This window comes from Coturnix japonica, chromosome 9 (assembly GCF_054131305.1).
Source record: "Coturnix japonica strain WE chromosome 9, WE-NBRP24, whole genome shotgun sequence".
In the NCBI taxonomy this organism is placed as follows: domain Eukaryota; kingdom Metazoa; phylum Chordata; class Aves; order Galliformes; family Phasianidae; genus Coturnix; species Coturnix japonica.
The window spans coordinates 5,161,270-5,182,248 of NC_140671.1; the positions used below are offsets into that span (position 1 = coordinate 5,161,270).

General features: G+C 42.9%; 1 protein-coding gene across 50 annotated transcripts in view; it reads right to left on the minus strand.

Moving 5' to 3' along the window:
* CLIP1 (CAP-Gly domain containing linker protein 1) overlaps nucleotides 1-19,855 on the minus strand; it is a 57,840-nt gene extending 37,985 nt beyond the window's left edge. For 29 of the 50 annotated variants that reach the window (XM_015877839.3, XM_085555647.1, XM_085555637.1 and 26 more), the window contains exons 1-4: nucleotides 18,940-19,005; nucleotides 9,418-9,613; nucleotides 8,229-8,806; nucleotides 145-269 (exon numbers count right to left, since the gene is read on the minus strand). In XM_015877839.3, the coding sequence (XP_015733325.2) occupies nucleotides 145-269; nucleotides 8,229-8,806; nucleotides 9,418-9,511 (797 nt within the window). In that variant the 5' untranslated portion in view covers nucleotides 9,512-9,613; nucleotides 18,940-19,005. Of the gene's footprint in view, nucleotides 1-144; nucleotides 270-8,228; nucleotides 8,807-9,417; nucleotides 9,614-10,695; nucleotides 10,919-11,687; nucleotides 11,771-17,599; nucleotides 18,050-18,080; nucleotides 18,333-18,939; nucleotides 19,006-19,257 lie in introns of those variants that run through there. The other 21 variants (XM_085555650.1, XM_085555646.1, XM_085555665.1 and 18 more) reach the window with 9 other exon arrangements.
* Nucleotides 19,856-20,979: the final 1,124 nt, after the last annotated feature.

A 20,979-nucleotide genomic window follows, 5' to 3' on the forward strand; every position in this document is an offset into this window, starting at 1 on the left:
TGTCATAAAACTCCAATCAGTGTGTAAGGATCCCCCTCCTACCACTACAGGCAGGTTCACAGCCTAACTACTCCTCCTAACTACCACGATGAAACACAGAAACACAAGATCTGTGAGGTGGCTGCTACCTGATGATCAACTAACCTTGTTCCAGCAACAGCTCCATCGTTCTTTCCCAGAGGTTCATCCAGCTCTACTCCACACCATTCTCCTTTAGCAAAGTCAGTTTCTCCCAAGAAACGCACAACTCCAGCTTTCGTTCCACCCACCTGAAACAATAAGGCAATAATACAATCATATTTAATGCACTCCAAATAAAACACACAACCCATTGGAAAAAACAATCTCCATAACCACATCCACAGAGCGCATTAATGATGTGACCACTTATATTTCAAGCTGCATATTCTTTGGCTACGGATTTTGTGTTAATGCGCTGAAGAAATGATCCCAATCTAATTGTCTGGGAAGAGAAAATGAATAGCTCGGGACCTACACAGCATAACTCCCTTGAATTAAGGAGGATTTAAACAGAGCGTAATGCACAGCACCACAAAGTTGTAGGTGTCGATTTAAACAGCTATTTGAGTTCTCAGAGAGCAGTGGGATTTTTCCTCTTTTTTTGTTTTAAACCATTATAAATAGAAGATTAGAAATCATTCGTTTTCAAACCTAAAAAACGACATCTTTATGGCCACTGTGATCACGTTCCACTTACAATGTCTGAAAGATACACCTTTTTATAACTCCCAAGGAAGGGAGGAATTAAATTAGGTGAAGAAGGGAGGAATTAAATTAGGTGTGACTGCCACTTGCCAAGAAAGGCAACAAGCCAGAGCTGCAGGATACCTGCAGGTCAGAATGGCAAGATGCTGTGCCCCACTTGTGAGCAAATCTGTTCATCCTGTATCTAGCATTATGAAAACAGGCAAATGTTGATGAAAACTCTCTCTTCAAGAGACCGGATTCAACGTGGATGTTTTCAGGGTCATTGTTTTTTTTCCACTTCTATTTTCCAGCACACGTTATGTGATGAGGAGTGACAGAAAGCTTGGATGTAACCTGCTAACACAAAGAATGCTTTTTTTATGTATTAAAAGTACGTTAGAATTTTGACATTGTATTTCTTGGGAGGCACTTCCCAGTATAACCAGAGAACTGCATGCTTCTTGTACTGTAAATTAAGATGCACAACCACAGTAACTAGATACGTCACATTAATACATTTGGGAAGTGCTCACACAAGAGGTTGACTGTGAGGAAACTGGAAATGGAGTACATTATCTTGCCTGAAAGCACCAAGTGTCCTCAAAGTACCACATCAGTGCCTGGTAGATGACACATCTGTGCTCCAGCTTCTAGTTCATCAGCTTCCCAGAGCTGGCAGCTCTGTTGGCAATTCAAGGCTTCAGCTGATGAGTAGAAAATCCTAATCCACACACTTAAAACCTCAGAAAACCAAGGAAGAACAATCAGCCCTTTTGATATTACTAGAAGGGGAAAAGCAGGTAGATTTCTTTAATCCCTGTATAATATGCAGTTCCCTTTTCCTTTCACATCAGAGTCTTGAAACAAGGTTTAATACGCAGAACACCTTTACATTTTACTGGAACAAATTATTCTTTCTGGGAGAAAAAAAACACAAAGTTTACAGTTACTGTGATTCAGCCTAATGCAGTACCTAGCAGAATGTTTGCTATTCGGTGTTCTTGGCAGAGAACAAACTTCCCCTCTAAGGAAAAAAAAATGGAGCACTGCCTTAGTGAGAGGATCACAACAACCAGAGCAGTGCCAGGGAATCCAGACCTCAGTGTCTCTGTGGCACAGCACGAGAGAGAAGATAACAACATCATTACCAGGACTTTTCTGGAAGAACTACTACTGAAATCCGCAAATATTGATCCACTTTTCAAGTAAGTTCTTCTAGAGGTCAAATAACACAGATGTAAGTATAAAGTACACAACAAATATCAAAATAACATCAAAATAAAATTTAACTGAGCAACAAAGAGGGAGAACTCTGCATGTGTCTGTGCTTTCAGTGATGTACCAGTGATCACTGTCTGTGCTGCCACTCCCAGCAGTCTCCAAGCTGTCCTTGCACATATTCCTTTCCTAGAAACTTCTGGTGTTTTTGTGTTTTTCAGATACATCTGGAAGGCATCTTCGGATGAAAGGGAAGAAAAAGGAAGACTGGTGTGCTGTGTGTGTGTGTGTGGCATTTCCTCTGTCAAACCTGCACTGTTTTCTGCCTGAATAAAGCGAGTTAAATCAACAGAGGCAGTAAAGAATCCATTAAAGAACGGAGGCAGGAAAAACAAAACAATGGGCCAGATAAGATGTGTTCCCTGGAAGAACAGGCAGGTCTGCAGTTGCACAGAAGGGCTCCTCAGGAACTGCTCAGCTGGCCAAGGAATCCTACTGGAGTCCTGTGGGACGTCAACGACAGAAATAAACACAAACCCACCACCTCTGCATAGTAAGGTGTGTGGGGTGTGTGGGACAAAGCTACCTGCAGCACGCTATGTGCAGAGACTCCCAGAGACAGGGAAGGCTCTGCCAGCTCAGGCTGTAAGTGAACCCCTCACTGTGCAGAGCTTGTGCCAGCAAAACACTGGTTAGCCCTCAGTGCGGGATCTGCTTTCCTTTCGGTTCCATCCCTTTGTCCTGCTCATTTGCTACTCTCAATAATAATAATAATAAAAAGCAGGGTATTTCTTTCAGTTGCAAAGCACCCAAATCACTAACCAGGAGATGGTCTCGAAGCAAAGCTCTGGTCCCATCCATCCTATCCCACCCCATCCCTGTATCGCAGTGTGTGACTGGGACCACAGCCCACTGCCCGGTGGGAGGGAGAAAACAGAGGAATTCACAACCAAGGAACATATGGGGACACGCAACGTTTGAGATCCCAGGAGAAACAGCAATGTGACTATGCTTGTAACCATGGCACCGGGCTTATTTTAAAACAAGATGCAAGGAAGAATGCCAAAGAATTTGTTTTTTTCCCAAACCCAGTCAAGCTTCCTTGAATAACCAGCTACTATATTTCTGGCTTCTGCAAGTACTGAAGTGCTTATCCTTACCAAGTGCTAATCCTTACCAACAGCAGCAGCCACAGCACACCGTGGCAGTGAAGAGCTAATAGCACTGATGATGCTCTGGATCTGCAGTTCTGCTCAGTTCTAAGAAAAGCTCTGGTTTTAGATACAGGGTCAGCCCCGCTCACTGCAGCCTGGGTCTGCTGGAGACTTCCAGCCCCTCTCAGACCTCTGCCTCAAACAACAGATTTACCTCCAGCTGCAGTTAAGCACTGCTCAAGTAATGCCACAACTGCTTGGGAAGCATCTAAGAGGACCATCACTTACTCCCTTGGCAGAACAACGTGAGGTGCTACAGTAAGATACAAGACGATTAAGGCTTTCTATGCTTAAAAAGCTAAAGCAATAACACCTCAGAGTACCTATGTTAGGCTACTGGTCATTGTGAGGTGAAGAAATTTGCTTGGAATTCACTATTATTATGCTAAATGGATGGGGAAAGTGATTAAGTTCCATTTATCACTTTGTAACTAGGCTCACGTTAATTTGCTGCAACGCAAAGTGGAGTAATAGAACAGGTTTGTAAACCTGAGGCAGTTAATAACTTCAAACACTTCTGATGAAAGCACGTTGGGACCAGCAAATCAAACCTCGTGAGTGCGTCTGAAGTCACCTTTGAAACCTCTACTTTTCTATCCAATTTGGTTGGCCACAGCCAGCCAACAAGTTCAAAATCAAGGCAGACAAGAGTTAATGTGCAATGAGACACAGAGACGTGGTGTTATCACACAACCCTTCGCTGCCAGAAGAAACTAATTCTGGAATTAAATATCATCTGCTATTGAGGCTCAATTCCTGCAGTCAATTTATTCACAAAGGAAGCAATATAAAAACCTAACAGCAACCGCACACTCCAAAAGCCACATGTGAATTTGCCACCAGAAAAAAACACAAAGGCCAAGACCAAGTAAGTAAATAAATCAACTGTCCCCTGCCCATCCTGTGTTGAAATGAGCGAGGACAACGTGTTCCTGGCTATCACTGTATCTGGGGAGGCTGAGGGAGGGGACGGGAGACAAGGTCCACACACGTAAAGATTGCACGAACAAACCATTAACAAAGGGGGTGGGAAGTCACCTATTACAGCCATTTAATCACAATAACTCCCGTCCAATGTAATGTTAAAAAGGAGCTGCCAAAACAACGTGATTCATAATTAGCCACAGCATGCACTTTGCTGCAACAAAACACATTTAACATCTTCTTGATCCATAAGCAGGTGGGTAATGAATGTCCTGAAAAATGCTTCAGTGTAATGCTAAAAGGTGCAGAGTGTACAGAGAAAAACCACCTGGACAATGACTTACAGGTTCTTTAATATCCTCTATCCCTCAGCCGTGTTATCAAAAATATATTTCACTCAGCAGCTGCCACGTCACAAACCTACATTATACTTTACAGTCTCTAAAATACCCTGTCTAAATGTACATACACAAATATGAGGATCACTTCTACTCTTACCATAACAAAACCATCAGAACAGCTCAGAGTCAGCTCAAGGATAAAGGGAAATCATGACTGAGCAGCCAGGAACTGCGATACATTTGCAATTACAATCCATTGTGATACGTTTGCAATTACAACAAATGAGGCTCAGGAGGGAGCAGCCACAGCAGAGCACACAGCCGCTGCACGTACTTCACTTCCAAACCTTTCTTCCTTTTCTATCCCCATTCGCACTGTGGCATTCAGAACATGACAGAAACCAGAAAATTGAGAACCTAAAAATACCACACTGACAATGCAGGAAGACTTCACAAAGGGAGAAACCTCTATGTGAGAAATTCCCTTCACTCTTGAAAGAGAGCATTTAAGAGTGCTGGAATTTAATCACTTGACAGACTTATGTCATGTTTACTTGAAGATAAGTTACATGGGTTAAAACAAATCTGACAATAATCTGCTTCAGTGTCCGCCTACTGCAGCGCTGAAGAACTTGGTAAAAAATAACACAAGTAATTTAGACTGCACGGTGCAAAACAGACACAATAACAATAAATTAGGCATGATTCAGGCACTGATAGTAACTTAGCAAAAAGGCCACATCAGCATACGCCTGTAAATCTGGTTTGCAACCTTTAGTGAACATATGGATGGAGGCCCAAGTTACAGCTTTTCAGCTCAGCTCAGAAGCATCAGATTGGCAGAGCACGATGAAGCTGTAACTGGTTAAATGAATGAAAGCACTTTAATCCCTTGAGAAGGCTAAGGCCCCTTAGCTTGATAAGATTTTTATTTATTTATTTATAAATACAGCATCTGGTCCCTCCAGGAAAAGGCCTAAGATGCTCCCAAAGCTTCTTTAACCTTCGATAAGCGCAACAACTGTCACACAAAGCAGGTCTCCCTGTTCTGTTCCAACAAATTGGGTTTTGGTTTTATCTGTTTGTTTGTTTAAATCAACTTTGCACCGGGCTGGTAAATAGCCAGTGTTTGAAGCGCCTGGGCAAACAGTTTCTCTGGCTGCAACTCAAAGAGGAAACAGAAACCAGCTTAGCCTGACAGTAATGAGTTCCCTAAATTAGTCTTCAGCCAGACCTATTCCCTCCCCACCTGCTTTACTACCTGGTGACAAGAATGCTTGTGTTATTTATATGAGCCTTACAATGCTGAAACCCTAACCTAGCTTTCAGTAGGCAAATGGACTACAGTTATGTTAAACCTTGCACTCTTTTGTCACTAATCAGTGAAGTCCTGACCTGCACGCTGAAGTGCAGACTCCTCCATCAACATTTCCTACTTTACAGCAACCCCCAGATATATCTATATCCTATAGGATCAGGCTGCTCAGAATCAATGTGCTCTCGTTAACCACTAAATCACATCCAGATTCCAGAACATACTTCAGATGTTAAGAATGGAAATTATGGTTAAGCCAGAGCTATTTGATTACCCTTTGCATTAATGGCTTTTCCTTTGGTTCAACTATTTTTTTCAGGAAAAGTTCTACATCAATGGAAAGTTGAATAATAACAAGTTACATATCAGAATGCACAATTCTTTTAAGCACGTACCTCATCTCCCCATATTTTCAAAGCTCCTACATGTTAATGTGAAGTATTTCATAATACTTATTAGAGAAAGGAAAATCAGGAATAGAAACGTAACACTGCAAACCTTGTTTATTACTGAATCTGTATCACTTTCCCATAGAAGTTAGGGGGAGACTGCATGTATAGGACAATGTAGGTAATAACATAACTGTTAGAAAATGCCAATTTGTCAGGCCTGAAATGCTTTGAACGCAGCATTCCAGGATCACTAAACCTCAGTCAACTTTATGATTTGATATGCAGAAAAGAAGCAATTGTGAGATATACGAATTGGTAAACATTCACCTTTGGCATTTTGGCATTTCTTAGAACATCCTCTTCCTTCTTGATAACCCAGACTGGGCAGAAAAACACTGTAGGATTTAAGCTTTGGTTGCTGAAAGTATCATCAAAAACCAACCAGCTGCTAAGAAAGAATCTGAATAGATCAATTCAAGGTAAGTCTGACTAAAGACATCCTAAAATCAAAGTTGAAGGAAAAAAAAAAAACCCAACAGATTGAAATACTCCAGTGCAACACTCCACACCCTAAGATCACACACGAAGATCAACAAAGTTGAGCCACATCTGAAGTCCATTCTAGAATATAATCTTAGCTAATGAGCTGTGTCTTACCCATATATGAATTTGCCCTTGAGGACATACTTTTCCAGTTAAGCATTTTACTAAGACTCCCAAACGAGCTCTTGTCTGTCCTGAATTCATTGTTCTGCTGAACTGCAATCCTACTCTGCTGGAGGCTCGCTGTTTTCGAGATGCAATTCCGAGCAGTTGTTTTCCTCGTATCTGTAATCAGCACAGCATAGCTAAAAACTTTCACTAAGTATTTTCAATAGCAGTCAGTCCAAGCTGCAAGAAAGATGAATGTGGGCAGCATTCACTTGTTAGCGATTAGAAACAGCTCAGTCAGGTGGCAGCGTGTCTCAGAGCCAGGACACTTGGAAGGGAGGTCCTGTGCTGAGTGCAAACACCACCAACGCTCTCATCTTGTTGTGTAATGTGTTATCTACAAGTTACTGCTGTCAGAATAAATGTGAAACAAGTGATACGCTGAGGAATGGTGCAGTTAATCTGAAGAGCTACAAAAACCAGGAAGGGTTAAAAACCAGTGGACGTGAACCCTGTCCACTGAACATTCATATTCCTGTACACACACTAACACAGGCATGTAAATTATAGATATGCATCATCGTCACACTGTGCTAGGAATTGCCCCAAACCTCAAACTACTATTTGATGATTCAACAGAAAGACTTAAGGCAAACAGGAAGCAAGAAGGAGGAGATACTAAGTTTAATCTTTTCTATTTAAAAGACAGAATTTGGGACTTCACTAAAATCAAACTGTGGCATGAATGGTGTATCTTCATTGCTACTGTTCACAAGAAAACACATACCAGCCCATATTACATTCATAGAAACAGGGAAGGTACACAACACAATTACTCAAAAAGCAAAACAACAAAACCCTAAAGCAACAAAACTTAGCTCTCCTTGCAAAGAATGAAAATGATACATCAGCAGATGCATTTATGGCTCTGAATTTGGGAACAGCAGCCAAGTAACATAACACATCACCAACAGAACACATAAATCCTGGGTGATCAGTGGCATTATATGACTACTCCTGTTGCTGCCCATCACTACTCAAGAAAACAATCAATTATTGAACTGTTACCTTTCTAAAGAGACAGCATTAAACAGGGCAGGAGAGCTGCATGGGAATGTCTCACAAGCTCAGCTTTTACTTAGTATGTTTGTAATTCTTGCAGTTATAGAAAGGACAAACTACAGCCAAGCAAATAAAACCATTTGATCTTCAACAAAACACCGGCAAAACATGATAAACATTGCCAGATTAACCACTTTGTACTGATACTGTAAAGATCTCCCTATAATATGTAAAACTGCACAGGAAGAGCTTGCCTAGAGGTGTTCTACAAGAATACACTCAAAAAGACAGGTAGAGAATAAATTTACATTGCCTGAACCAAGGAAACAGAAGCTCTGAGCATTAGCAGAAGTTACAACTCCTTAATCAAAAAGCAGACACAAAAGCAGCAGGGAAATCTTACCAGAACTCGATCTCCAATCTTGAGCTCCCTTTCTCCTTTCTTGAGTGACCCAGCTTCAGACAGATTTGATACAGATCCACTTGCAGTTTTTGAAAGATTGCTAAACTGAGAAGGAGTAGAATGTTCTTTAGCAGCAAGCGGTGATGTTTTCTGTGGGATTCCTGATGGGGGAAGTGCAGCAGGGGACGCGGACACCGCACTGGCAGTTGATGTGGAGGTTGGTGATGTAGCTCTAGATGCATGAGCTGCCTGAGTACCATTGGCTTCATCTTCTGTCAGCACTTTTCTTGACAACTTTGATGGTCTTGTAAATATTCCCCTCAAGGGTTCACACTGGAAATAGCGAACTCCAGCCACAGAGCCATCGTTTTTACCAATTGGTTCGTCTAGAACAATCCCTGCCCATTGTCCTGGAGCAAACTGTGTTTCACCAAGGAACTGAATAAAGCCGGGTTTATTTCCATTGACCCAAACACGCTCCCCAACTCTGAAATCATCCACAAAGTCGTCGTGTGCGTCCGCAGTGGTTGTGCTTGAGGACTTTTCACTGGAAGGTGCCTTTTCTGCTGGAGCTGGAGCTGAGCACAATGAGAAAGCAACAGGAATCAAATACACTAATAATTGAGAGAAGTTGTACCTCAAGACTTTCTGCAATTTACAAGCTTGTTTTAGGGTATTAAAAGTATGCTAGATGTTTAACTAATTAAAGAATTACCAAATGCTATGTGCAATTATGTTATCTGAGCAGTATCGTGCATAGTTTTAAACAGTTATTTTAGGGAAAATGTTCAACAACAACAAAGACAGGTTTGCTGTACTGGCAGAAGTGTGGTTATCTCAGACAACATCACTGCTAATGTACTTAATACTTAAAGCACACACCTTCCCTCTACCTGTAACATGCTGAACTCTTTTCAGTTAGAGGAAGCAGGGACATGCCAGGATCAAAATGATTTTTCCTGTGTCTTTTAATTTTTTTAACCCCATGCTTTCAACAGCGCAGCATTTTTAAAACTTTGTTTTGAACCAAGATTAAGATTTTTTTGCATGTTTAATAGTCATTTTTGTCAGATCAGAAATCCAAGCAGAAGTGTTTTAGCATAAATACAAGGAATGCAGTGGGTTCATGGCTTTTACAGTATTTTTTGCTGGGAGATGAATAAGGGAAAAGTTATTAAATATTCTTTACCAGGTGCAGCAGATGCAGGAGCTTTCAGTAATGTACCTCCGTGCTTGATGGTCTTTGATGGAGCCTTAAGTCCACTCGGTTTTAACATGCTCATTTTTCTGTGATACCAGTGTTAACCCTCTTTGTCTACAGCAACTACCTTTTTCCCAACATGGATACAATGTAGCTGTCTCCGTCTTCCAACTCTAGAGTAAACCTGGATAGAAAAATATCAGACATGAAAGGAAATCAGTATTTTAACTTCTGTAGAATATAGAAGTTAATGTATAACTCAGTTTAATGAACGCTGCTGTGTTCATCTTGAGCTTTAAACTAAGAGGCTATTTTAAGAAAGAAAAACAAAGTCCTTAACAGCATTACTAACAACATTACGCAGAGATATAAACTGCTCTGCGCACTCTGCTGTTTTCAGCCACATTTTTCAAGCGTTGCAATATCCCAGCAAAAATAACTTGAGACCAGAAAACTAACTGCAAGAGGGAACAGGGAATGTCAAACGGACAATGTGAAGCTAAAAGGAACAACATCTTTAAGGGCTGGAATCAGAAAGCTAAAGCTGATCAGCCGCGCGAGGCAGCGGGAATCGCATGTCTGAGATCACAAGGTACGTTGGCTCACAGTCCCAGTTACGCTCTGGGAAGAGGAGGAGGGATGGTTCCATGAGCAGCCAACTCAGACACCAGCTGTAAGGTTTGCAGGGAACAGTGCCAGGAGGTTTTTGCCTCACAAGGCATCTTCCTCTGACACAAAAGCTTTAGCAAAGCTTTTTCATCTGGACTGTAAATACAAACAGCACGAATCTAAACAAAATCCCGGACAAAAAAGGAAACATGGGCACGGGGCAATAAACTGTTTGCTCAACAGTTTGCTCAGGACGCGACAAAGATGAACCATGAAGCAGCTCCCAGCCCTGCTGTGCACTCAGCAGTTTGACCCCAGAGCTGCCCAGTTGCAGATTGCCCGGCAGCAGTGCTGGTGTGCACAGCACACACCGTGCATTGCAGGGCAAGAGAAACACTACTGAGGGAAGGGACTGCTGGAAGGCAGCAATACGGACTAAAGAAACAAGCCATCCATCTCCTCTATTATTAATCACCAGCACACATTAGTGTTCCTAAAAATCAATTCACTGTGAAATAGTGTCAGTCACAGAGCTTTGTGAAACAGCAAAGTGAAACATTGCTATGGCTATTTCAAGATTGGCTGTGTCAAATTCAAGTCACTTCCTACCCAGCGTGCAAAAACACCATACTTGTTATAATTAGTATTAATTACCACCTTGGCTGCGATTGAAGTTATCTCCATGAAAACTCTAAGTAGCACAGGGCAGATTGCTAAACACTTTTTCTAGCAACGCCAGAAGTGCGTCATGCACCCATCTGCAGAGTTATGCTACCAAATGACATTTCTTCATTGGTTTTGCAAGATGCAGAGCAGTTTACTATTAACGTTTAAGTGAGAGCTCTCATGTTCACAAAGATGAAAACAAAGGGCTGTGTCTCTGAAATCAAAGCAGAGGGATGGACCATAAATGTGAGTAAGCTGCAGAAGAACTGAGGCACAGTTATGCAGAAAAACAGCACAGGACTACATAAGAATGTAAGAAATATCAAGGTTAGTTCTTTTCAGCTCAAATACTCCTTTTTTTGTTGTCAATGCAACACTTACATTTATCCCCATTTCCTCACACAGCATTCAGCACTGCTCAGTTAGTAACCATGTATATTGCACATGGAAAAGAATATTAAACAAGAAGAAAAACCAACCATGTTCAAACACCCCCAAAAATGACACCTTGTCTGTGTCAAGTAAATATTTATTATACATGTATAATAAGCCTCTGGGCAACAGAAAGCCAGAGCATTCTAATATTGCATTTCCTGGCTCAAGGTACTAATTCATATTTTAATCCTGTTCTTCACATCACGGGTTATGTATCTGCTGTGTCATTTGCCTTTTTCAATACACAAGCCTTCAGCTGGGCCAGAAGTAACACAACCCTCCACACGGTCATACCCTGATTTCAGGGTTAGTGAAACTGTAGCTCAGTGCAATAAACTGCTAAAACGCAGCACAGTTTAATAAGCTGCTGCCTTACTGCAATAGTGAAAATGTGACTTTCAGCCTTAGAAAGAGGAAGGGCATCGACAGGAACATCTCTAAACAGAATTCATCAAACAGCACATAAGTTTCTATCATGGGATTTTAGGCGTGACGCACTTGAGTGTTACCAAGAGGCTCCAGATGTCAGTTACCTCAATGTCAATTACCTCATCTGAGGGCTTATAGGAGAGGACAGCTAGCTACTTGTCTCCATTTGTTTGCGTTCCTCCTCTGAATCTTGTCAGCTCTCCTGCAAAAGAATTTTACCCCAGAATATGAAAGAAAAACAAAGCGTGCTTTCATTCAGACCTTATATGGACCGCTAATGAAACACACATGTGAAATGCAAATAAACATGTAGATTTGTGGCCAAGCTTTCCCAATCATATCAGAAAACACTTAAGCCTTAGCAAAAGCAGATTTGGCACCAAAAAGCAGTGTTCCTGCTCTTAGCATTGCAGAAAAGCAGAATGCTTTCTGAAGAAGAAACAGCCATCCATCACTGTTTCATTCAAGACTGCATTTTAACAAGTAGGCACTACAAAAGAAGTAAATGCATAATTACAAAAAAGGAGAAAGATGAGGTTCAAGTCTCAGCTTAATCCGCTTCAGAACCCGACAGTCATTACAAGAATGCAACAGCACCAACTGTTCTTGTAACAGAGCTGACACCCGACTGTGCTGCCATCGGAGCACTCCTTCCCCAGCTCAGGTGAAGCACGAGGCTTCATCAGACAAAACACTTGAAACTGTGACTTGATCACTTGAAGAGGAAACCCTTGCAAACACCACTACTTGCAGGCACCGTGTTTCCATGGAGAGAAGCAAGCTGGCTGTCCATTCCATGCGGAAACAAAGAGGACTTCCCAGCCCAGAGTTGTGATGTTCGAATGGACTCACCATGGACTGCACAACCCCGGTCCCCTGCACACAGACACACATACTGTGACTCCGTGCAGTGCACTCTGAGGCTGGAACGCTATTCTCTTGTGGTCTATTTGTGTGATAAAGTGAGACAATTATTTTAATCAATGATCATCCAGCACGGGTCACACACGGCTTCTCCAAAACATTCCAATTTAAAAGATAATATTAACTCAGTTGATACTATTAAATGACTGATACAGTACTAATGTACTGATACAAATGCCTTTCAAAGCCAAAGCATTGCTAAGCTACAAACTTAGTTCCAATCAGAATACCAGTTCTTTGCAAAATACATTCCAGTATTCAGACTAAGGAATACACAGTAAATATTCCACAGGGGATGTGTAGAATAGTCAGTAATGCTGGGTAACTCCAGGGGAGATGGAGCCAGAGAAGATCCCAGCAGTCAAGTAACTCAAAGACAAATTCTTATCATACCATATAATGTACAAAACAAACTGGAAATGCATTCTGCAGGAAAATGACAGAAAAAATAGATGTCAAATACCTCTGCTGCACAGAAATAGGTCTTTCCTAATAGAAAAAATGCAATAACAATGCTGAGAAAGATAAAAATGAAGCACTATCTCTGTTCAGACAGCCTGGACAGCATTTCTGTAATACCCATCTCACACTCCTGATGCTCATACCGCTATTGCCAAGCTTGAAAAAGCTTATGAATCATTCCTCTAAAATCCTGACAATGGTTCAGAGAAAGTAGCTTGGAATTTTGGAACCCTTCACAGTTAGAAACACAACTCCTAAAGTCACTGCATTCTTTAAGCAGAGTGCCAAGGCCAAGTCATTTACAGTACAAGCATTTGAGGTATGATTCAGATCTGATTCTTATCGCAGCTCTACAAGTTGTGCTTGTGGTCTCCTAGACTGGCATTACACTTCTGGGAACAATAAAAAACAACCAACAACGAGTGTCTATATTTCCAAAAGTATTTAAAATAATGCTCTCAGATTAGAGGCTTTTGGAAAGCAAAACACAACGGAAGAATGCAGCCATATTTTGGCTCTGGGACCACATATTATGCAGCCAAATGCCTCATTTTTTGTTAAGCTGTAGTGTCTGCACACCCAGAGCGGGGGAGCTGAGCCTGATCCCAGCACAGTTTCCTTCTCCTGCTCACAATGTCTTTTCTGCCAGGTTTAGGTCTGTTCAAGACAGCTCGTGCTGCCCTACCAAATGCACTGAATTGCCATCGTGAATTTTTCCAAGCTCTGAACTACATTTACAACCAAGTAATTCTGCACGTTACAAACATCACGCTAAGTTGCAGAGTCAGCTCTGAAACAACTAATAACTACAAGCAGTTAAAGCAAAAAGTTGGATTTTGAAGCCTTTGTGCCTTAACTCCTCAGAACTTCTCCTTGCAGTGATGCAGCACATGAGCCATTTACAATTTAAAAGCCATTTAAGACATAAACATGCTGGAGCTATGAACTACAAAAAGGCCTCTTTGCAACAAGCCACTGAAGCCAATTACTGAAACTGCAAGTGAACTCCCTGCCCCCAATGCTCCAGACTTTGTGCAAACCCAACATGTACCGCCAGTTCCAGAACATTCACTGAATGAGCAGCAACTTCAAACAGAAACAGACCAACAAGAGCATCCCAGGCCTTTGGTAACTAACAAAGCAAGTCACAAACTGCAAACTGTGACAGAACTGATGTAAGAGCTTCTGTCCAGTCACTTTTAAACCAAACTGATCACCCAACTGCTGCTTAAGAATTTAACTGTACTGCTCAGTGACCAGACTGCAGGATGACAGAGGCATCGTCAGGTATCATTAAACAGGAAACAATAGATAAGCAGAATGGTGGAATTTAAGATTTCAATGGAATTACAGTTGGCATTTTAGAGTTTACATTTGATTACTCATTCAACATAGAGCAATCAGAAGTAAGGGAGCATTTAAGCATTACAGAGACTTAAAAAACATGACTTCAGTTTTATTTTGTCTCTTAGAAACCATACATTTTGATGTCAATTAAGCAAGTAGTACAATGACCAGCACCAAAACACATGGGCTGGTACATGCCTACCAAACCACTGCTTTGTGCCTCGCTTCTAAGAGTAGAAAAAACGGTACAGAAAACTCAGTAACACAAGTAAGACATAAAAGGAGCCCAAACCTTTATTTTAGATCTGTTATTTACAGACACTGGTATAGGAATTCAATAATAAGTCATAAATTCAGCAAGGAAATATGCAAGAATATCCCTTAGTTCACAGGCAATCATTCTTCTTATGGCACAAATATACTCCAACTCATCCCAGCCCTACCCAACAAAACCCTCATATGAATTCTAGGCAGGTATACCCTTGAAAAAGGCAAACACTCATCTGATGGGAATCGCATACGCTGTTAAAACTCTTCATATGAATTTGAATTTTATAAATGGCACATCTTGAAGAAGAATAAATTATCACTGATAATTTATTAGTTATGCCTAATTAAAGTAGAGAGAACAAAATCAATCCTTTACTCTTCTGAAGTGCCTTCAAAGATGCTACCAGGACGACTCCAGGATATTACAGCTGCATGCAGTGTATTAGTGCATGTGTAGTTCAACTCAGGATACAACTTACTTTGGCCACCAAAATAACACTTCTAGCAGAATCAGTGCTTTGATGAACACTCAACTGCAATCACATCTATACAACCACCAGCAGAGAAACATCTTCCAGCTCTGTTTTGGAGAGCACCAGTACAAATAAGCATCCCTGAGTCTGCAGCACCCAGCATGTGCAATAAAACACAGACAGCCAGAGGATACCTGAAACAATCCCAACACTGTAATGCAAGCACTATGCCTTGCATCACTCATTCCACTATCAGGCAGCCATCACACCATGGTGTAAGGACATCCCTCTAGATACCTTCTGGTTTTCAGTGGCTTCAAGGAGGGAATCTCCATTCCTTTAGTAACTCAGAAGAAACTGCTTTCTGTGCCCTTAGAAGGAGGGGAGAAGAACACACTTTGCTGTTTGGGAATCCATCCAAAATTGTATTCTTAGAGGTTTCACAGAAGTAGGCCAACATTACAGCATTGCTATGAGAAGCCTTTCATTCAAGCTTCTATGTGGCTCACAGGCTTTAATTCTGCATGAAGGACATTCTAAGTCACATCACCTCATAATTCTGTAACTTGCTCTGGGTATTCAGATCCCCAAGTGCCTTGAGATCCTCAAGGCTTGAAGGACGAAGACTTTGGCTGATGAATACGAAGCACAGACATAAGAGGATGACTGCAACAGTGAAAACGTATTTTTGGCCAGCAGTATAGTGAATAATTCTTTCTCAATTTATGTTGCTATTTCTAAGCACAGTCTGTTCATTTTTTTAGGAAAACTCCCATTTTTAATTAACAAAGGAACAGCTAATAACTATTTCAAAGCTTTTAAAAAACAACAACACAGAAAATACAATGCAAACCCTACCACTTCTCAGCTGCCACTGTTCACATGCGTGACAAAACCATCACTGCTGTGGTCTATTATAAGACCAGAAAGCATGTGATCCTTCCAAGCACACATCACTCTCTACAGAATGAGTCAAGGATTAAGAAGCAGAGGAAGTTTTCACCTGGGAAAGTCACTAGTTACCAGCTCTCCTGATAAGTCTGCTCTATGTGCTTCCTGCTTTCCCTGTATTTCTCCAAGGAAATTCCTCACTGCCTTTCCTCAAACTGCCATTTTGAGAACAGGTTCAGCTGTCAGCTCTGATGATACCACACCTTAACCAACTTAGTAAGCGCGTTCAGTCCACAGTGACAATACTTGGGAATAGTAGAACATAACGTTTGTGTTATTCTGGATCTAAAGTTTAAGCGAAAGCTTGAGAAGGAAAATATTATCTCCTGCCAGCCCCAAACCAAACACATATAACAAAGGGCTTCTAACGGGTACAACAAAGGTGCTTCTTTTTATAGTAAGAATTTAGTTTCCATAGACTTGGGTGAAACTGTAACTGTTTCACACCTTGCAAACATCAAGTCAGCACTCCCTTTTTAGCTCTCTGCACCCTTTTAAATTAGCACCATGACTGCTACATGGCTGCTGTATAATAAACACAAGTCCAAATACAGAACCTAATAAACACTGCTCTGATTCAGCGGATGCTGCCGCCAAGCAGAGCAGCACACTAAGTCAGATAAGCTAACACCATCAATACTGAGTTTGATTCTCCACCTTGCGATTTTCTTTCAGAATAAGCCAGAAATATGGATCTTTATCTACCTGTTAGATAAAGATCAGGAAAACCAAACAGCTTTTAATTGTGAAATAGGAGAAAGAAATAGGAGAATCTTCATCCTCAGCTTGAAGGAATGGTTAGTAGGCACTGTTCCTGAGGAGTATGGGTTTGTACAAAGGGTTGTCCAGGTGGAAAACTGCACAACAGGTGGTAGTGTAGAAATGTGCTCATCTTAGTTGTATCTCAGATACATCTTTCAACTCTTTTGGTCTTTCTGAGGCCAGGATCTCAGCCACTAGATTTCTGGGTACTTCTAAGGGTCAGTGGTGCTATTCAAAGTCACGCAATTGCAACATCATGCTGCAAAAATAAACACGTATACAGAGCAGCCATACTAATGGAGGCTCAGAATCGCTGGGGACACAGCGCAGTGATAGAACTGGCTCCAGTTCTTCTGGTCAAGAAGAATGAAATGAAACTGGCATCTGGCTGAGGGCAGCTGAGATTACAGCTAATGCAGTATATAATTGCCTTTCATTAAATAACAAAACACCATCCATCCGAGGCATTTCTAAACATGCCAGCCCAATAAGGATTGCAGCGCGTTACTTTTTAGATGTGCCAGCAGAGCCAGCAGTCCCTACGGAATGCCAACAGATTAAACAAGAGCTGCATTCACGCATGGTCACCATGTTCAAACATTAGAAAACTCGCATTTAACATACAGAGTTAACATCTGACCCGAATGTTTTAGAGAGAGAAAGAAAAGCAGCTCTGAAAAACTACACTGGCAAGACAGATAGCTGTTTCTTTAGAGAGGAGCTCTGTTTTGGAATATTCAGTCACTCCTCTGAAACAACTTCAGCAGGGCCAAAAGAATAAAGGGAGGAGCACCAAGGGAATTATCCAAGCTAAGTAAATAAAAGCTGTTCTGGGTACTCACGTTCAGAAGACGATAAGAGAGGAAATACACGGGAGCTTAGGAAAGCCACAGTAACCAGCATAAGGACACTGCTCTTTCTTACAGTGTTTTCCTACAGGACACCTCTGTGATGCTGACACAAGGCACACCAGAAAATTGAAAAGTTCTCCTTAAAAGCAACCATACAAATAAATTAGGTGAACCTAATGCAATCCCCCTCCTGATCCCTATGGACACGGCTGTTCCAGGTCACACTCCGGAGGTTTTCAGCCAACACAGCCCTGTCCCTTCAGTGCACTTCAGCAGGAAATCCGCTGCATGTTGGAAATGGGTGGGAAGAAAACCCCCCTGACACACCGTGACTTCCAACCGAGATGCAACAAACCTCCGCCCATTTCCCTGTCATTCCATACACAAGGATTTCTATCAGTACCCGAACAGTTCTGTGCTCCTCACAACAAAACGCTTTGTGGTAAAAGGAAGGGAAAAAACCCAACTTTACCTCTCCTGCCCTGCGTGTCCTTTGCCATGACGTTACACAGAGCAGCAGGTGCACTCACACAGGCCCCATGAACACGGCTGGCACAGCCACACTGGTTCCTCTGCGCTTCCAGCACAGCAGGAGGCACCAAGCTCCGTCCTTCCCCTCATTCCTCCTGTCCCCACACTCAGGTTGGATCCGTTCTGCCCGGCGCTGTGTAAAGCGGCTCCTCAACTTCCCCAACTCCCCACGAGACGCTGCTCGGTTCTGCCTGACTGAGCCCGGGAGGGGGGAGGGGGGAACTTCACTTCACAGTCGTATTTTTAAGCATGACACAACCCCAGACCGAATATTCCGCCTCGTGCTATTTCAGAGGAGCTGTTCGCAAAATCCTTGGCTATTTTTTCGCTATTATTGTGAAGGCACGGAGGTTACAAGGCACACCAAAGGCAGCCACAGGGCAGGTGAGGCTCGCGGCCACCCGCGGCGCCGCACAGCAGTGACACAGCGGGAAGCAGCCGGCACGGCCACGCATCCACCTCATACACGGAGCTGCGGAGGAGCGGGGTGAGCCCGGCAAGGCCCGGCACACAACACACAGCACACGAACCGGCCGAACCGGCTGCTGCCGCCCGCGGCCCTGCCGGGGAGCGCCGGGCACGTGCGGACGGTGCTGGCGGCAGCCGCAGCCCATGGCCGCCTCACGCCGCGCCCTCACAGCCGAGCGGACCTTCCCCCCACACACCGCCGTCCCGAAGCGGAGGCCCTGAGGCGCACACCCTGAGGCGCACCCACCCACCCCCCTGAGTTGCACTCCCGCCCGCTCCCTCAGGCGCAGCCGCCGCCTCCCTCCACGCGCGGGCCCCACCGGCGGCCTCACCGCTCCCTGCGCACCGACACCGCCGCCTCCTCCTGCCCCTCTGCGGCGCCGCTCCCGGCTCAGCTCGGCGGGCGGGAGGCGGGGCGGGGCGGGCGGACAACGTCTGCCGGGCCCGAGGCTCCGCGAGGCGGGGACTGCAGCAGCGGGAACCGCTCCCCCTGCCGCGCTCCGCCGCTGCTGTTTCCCCTCCTCTCTCGCTCCCCGTCCTTCCCTCCCGCTGCCTTTGTCTCCCCCCGCTTTGTTCGCCCCGGGGCAGAGAAAGTGAATGAAAAGGGTGGGGAGAGATGTGATCTCTCAGCTTCACGCGGCCTTACGGACCAGTAACTTCAACGTGTGCGGCTTTTCTCCATTTCCTTTTGTCTTCAGGCCCAGAAGCGTTATAATTCCTTCTCTCTGTGTGTCTGAATTAGCACTGTGCTCGTGGAACACCATCCTCCCGTTGGTGATGCTGAAATGGCTGTAGCAGCGGCTCCACCCCATCGACAAACGATTTAATAGCAGTTTTCAGGGCTGAATCAAAGAGCTCTGCTCCACTTTCCTGCTCTTACACGCAGCGTTGGCTCTGCTGAATTCATCACAAAGCAAACCTGTTCCAGTCCCGTACGTTTGGTTCTTGTGCGATCCTGTTCAAACAAAAAGGGTGATGAGAAAGCAATTCCAGCACTGGAGCCCAACTGCAGCTTGTAATTCAACGTGGCATAATTTCTCTGGCCTTCATCCAGCATGGTAAAGCACAGAACCGTGTGACACAGAGCCCAGGATAAGAGCTTTCAACTAGATCAGCATTTAGCAACGTCTGCTGGTGTTTTACTTCCTAAGTGTTAAGTGGAAGCTCTTACGTGGCCAGTAGATGTTGAAACTGATACCAAAGCCCTGCACAGAGCCACGCTTCTTCCCCTCTGCAAAATTTCTACCTGTTGTATTCTCACAGCCCAATGGGCTGAAAGGCAACATAACTGTTCTTATTCCCAACACACCGTTTTCCTTTCCTAGGTTAGAAGGCACAAAAAAGCCACACAGGTCTGTGTTCTTTGTTGTACACAAGACAGATTTCCATCCAATTGCACATTGTTTTACCCATGTTTGGTAGAACAACAGAAAGCTGTATTTTAAGAATCTTTTCTGCATGCTTCTTTATCCAAGGTGCTTAATTTGACAACAGTAAGAGTCACCTTACCTATAAACGTTCCATTTTACAGACAACATGAGAAACCATATTCTATTAAAATACCACAATCGTTAAGAACAACAAAAGCTGAAGCAAAGCAGAAAGTTTTATCCCTACTGAGAGTGTTAAGCTACTAAACAAAGGGCAGATCAGCTTCTGCTCAGTCACTGGATGACAGCTAAATATTATGTTGCAAAAAACCTTATGTGTGCTGCTAGTTGTTAAGTCAACTTTAGGAAGTGTCAATTGTCACTTACACATTAATTACTGTGTTATTAAATCCATCCGGTTTGTAACCTTCCTTTAAGGACCGAGACTAATTCCTCATTTGTCCTCTCCTACCACTTTATGCATAAAATATGACTTTCAGAGCTACAATATGTTCTTAGGAACAGCAGCAAGCTTCAGTGGCATTTAATCACCAGAAGCAGTACAACTATGGTACAAAATGAGGGTACTACAGACTTCCATAGCAATTACAAATACTTGTGAAAAATATATAGTTGAGCTTTTTTCCCCCTTGTTTTTTCAGCCATCCTGCCTTCCTGAGTGTGCAGTACGTGATTTTTCTTAGCACTTACCAAGTCTTTCAGTTATCATTTAAATTCTCAGCCGATGCTCTTTTAATGACATTTTAAGCACTGTCAATTAGATTATAGAAATATAAGTTAGAAATGTAAACCAATTTAAGATGCCAACCATCTGACTGATGGCCACAGAATTATGAACAGATTTTTTTTCTATGCACTTTAGCATTTCTGAACACTTCTGCTGTTCCCAACCCTGTAAGCAAACATGAACATCACGCCAGCAGGAATCCGTGGGAATATTTGAATGATGACTGCTTTACCCACCCCATTACAAACTTTATT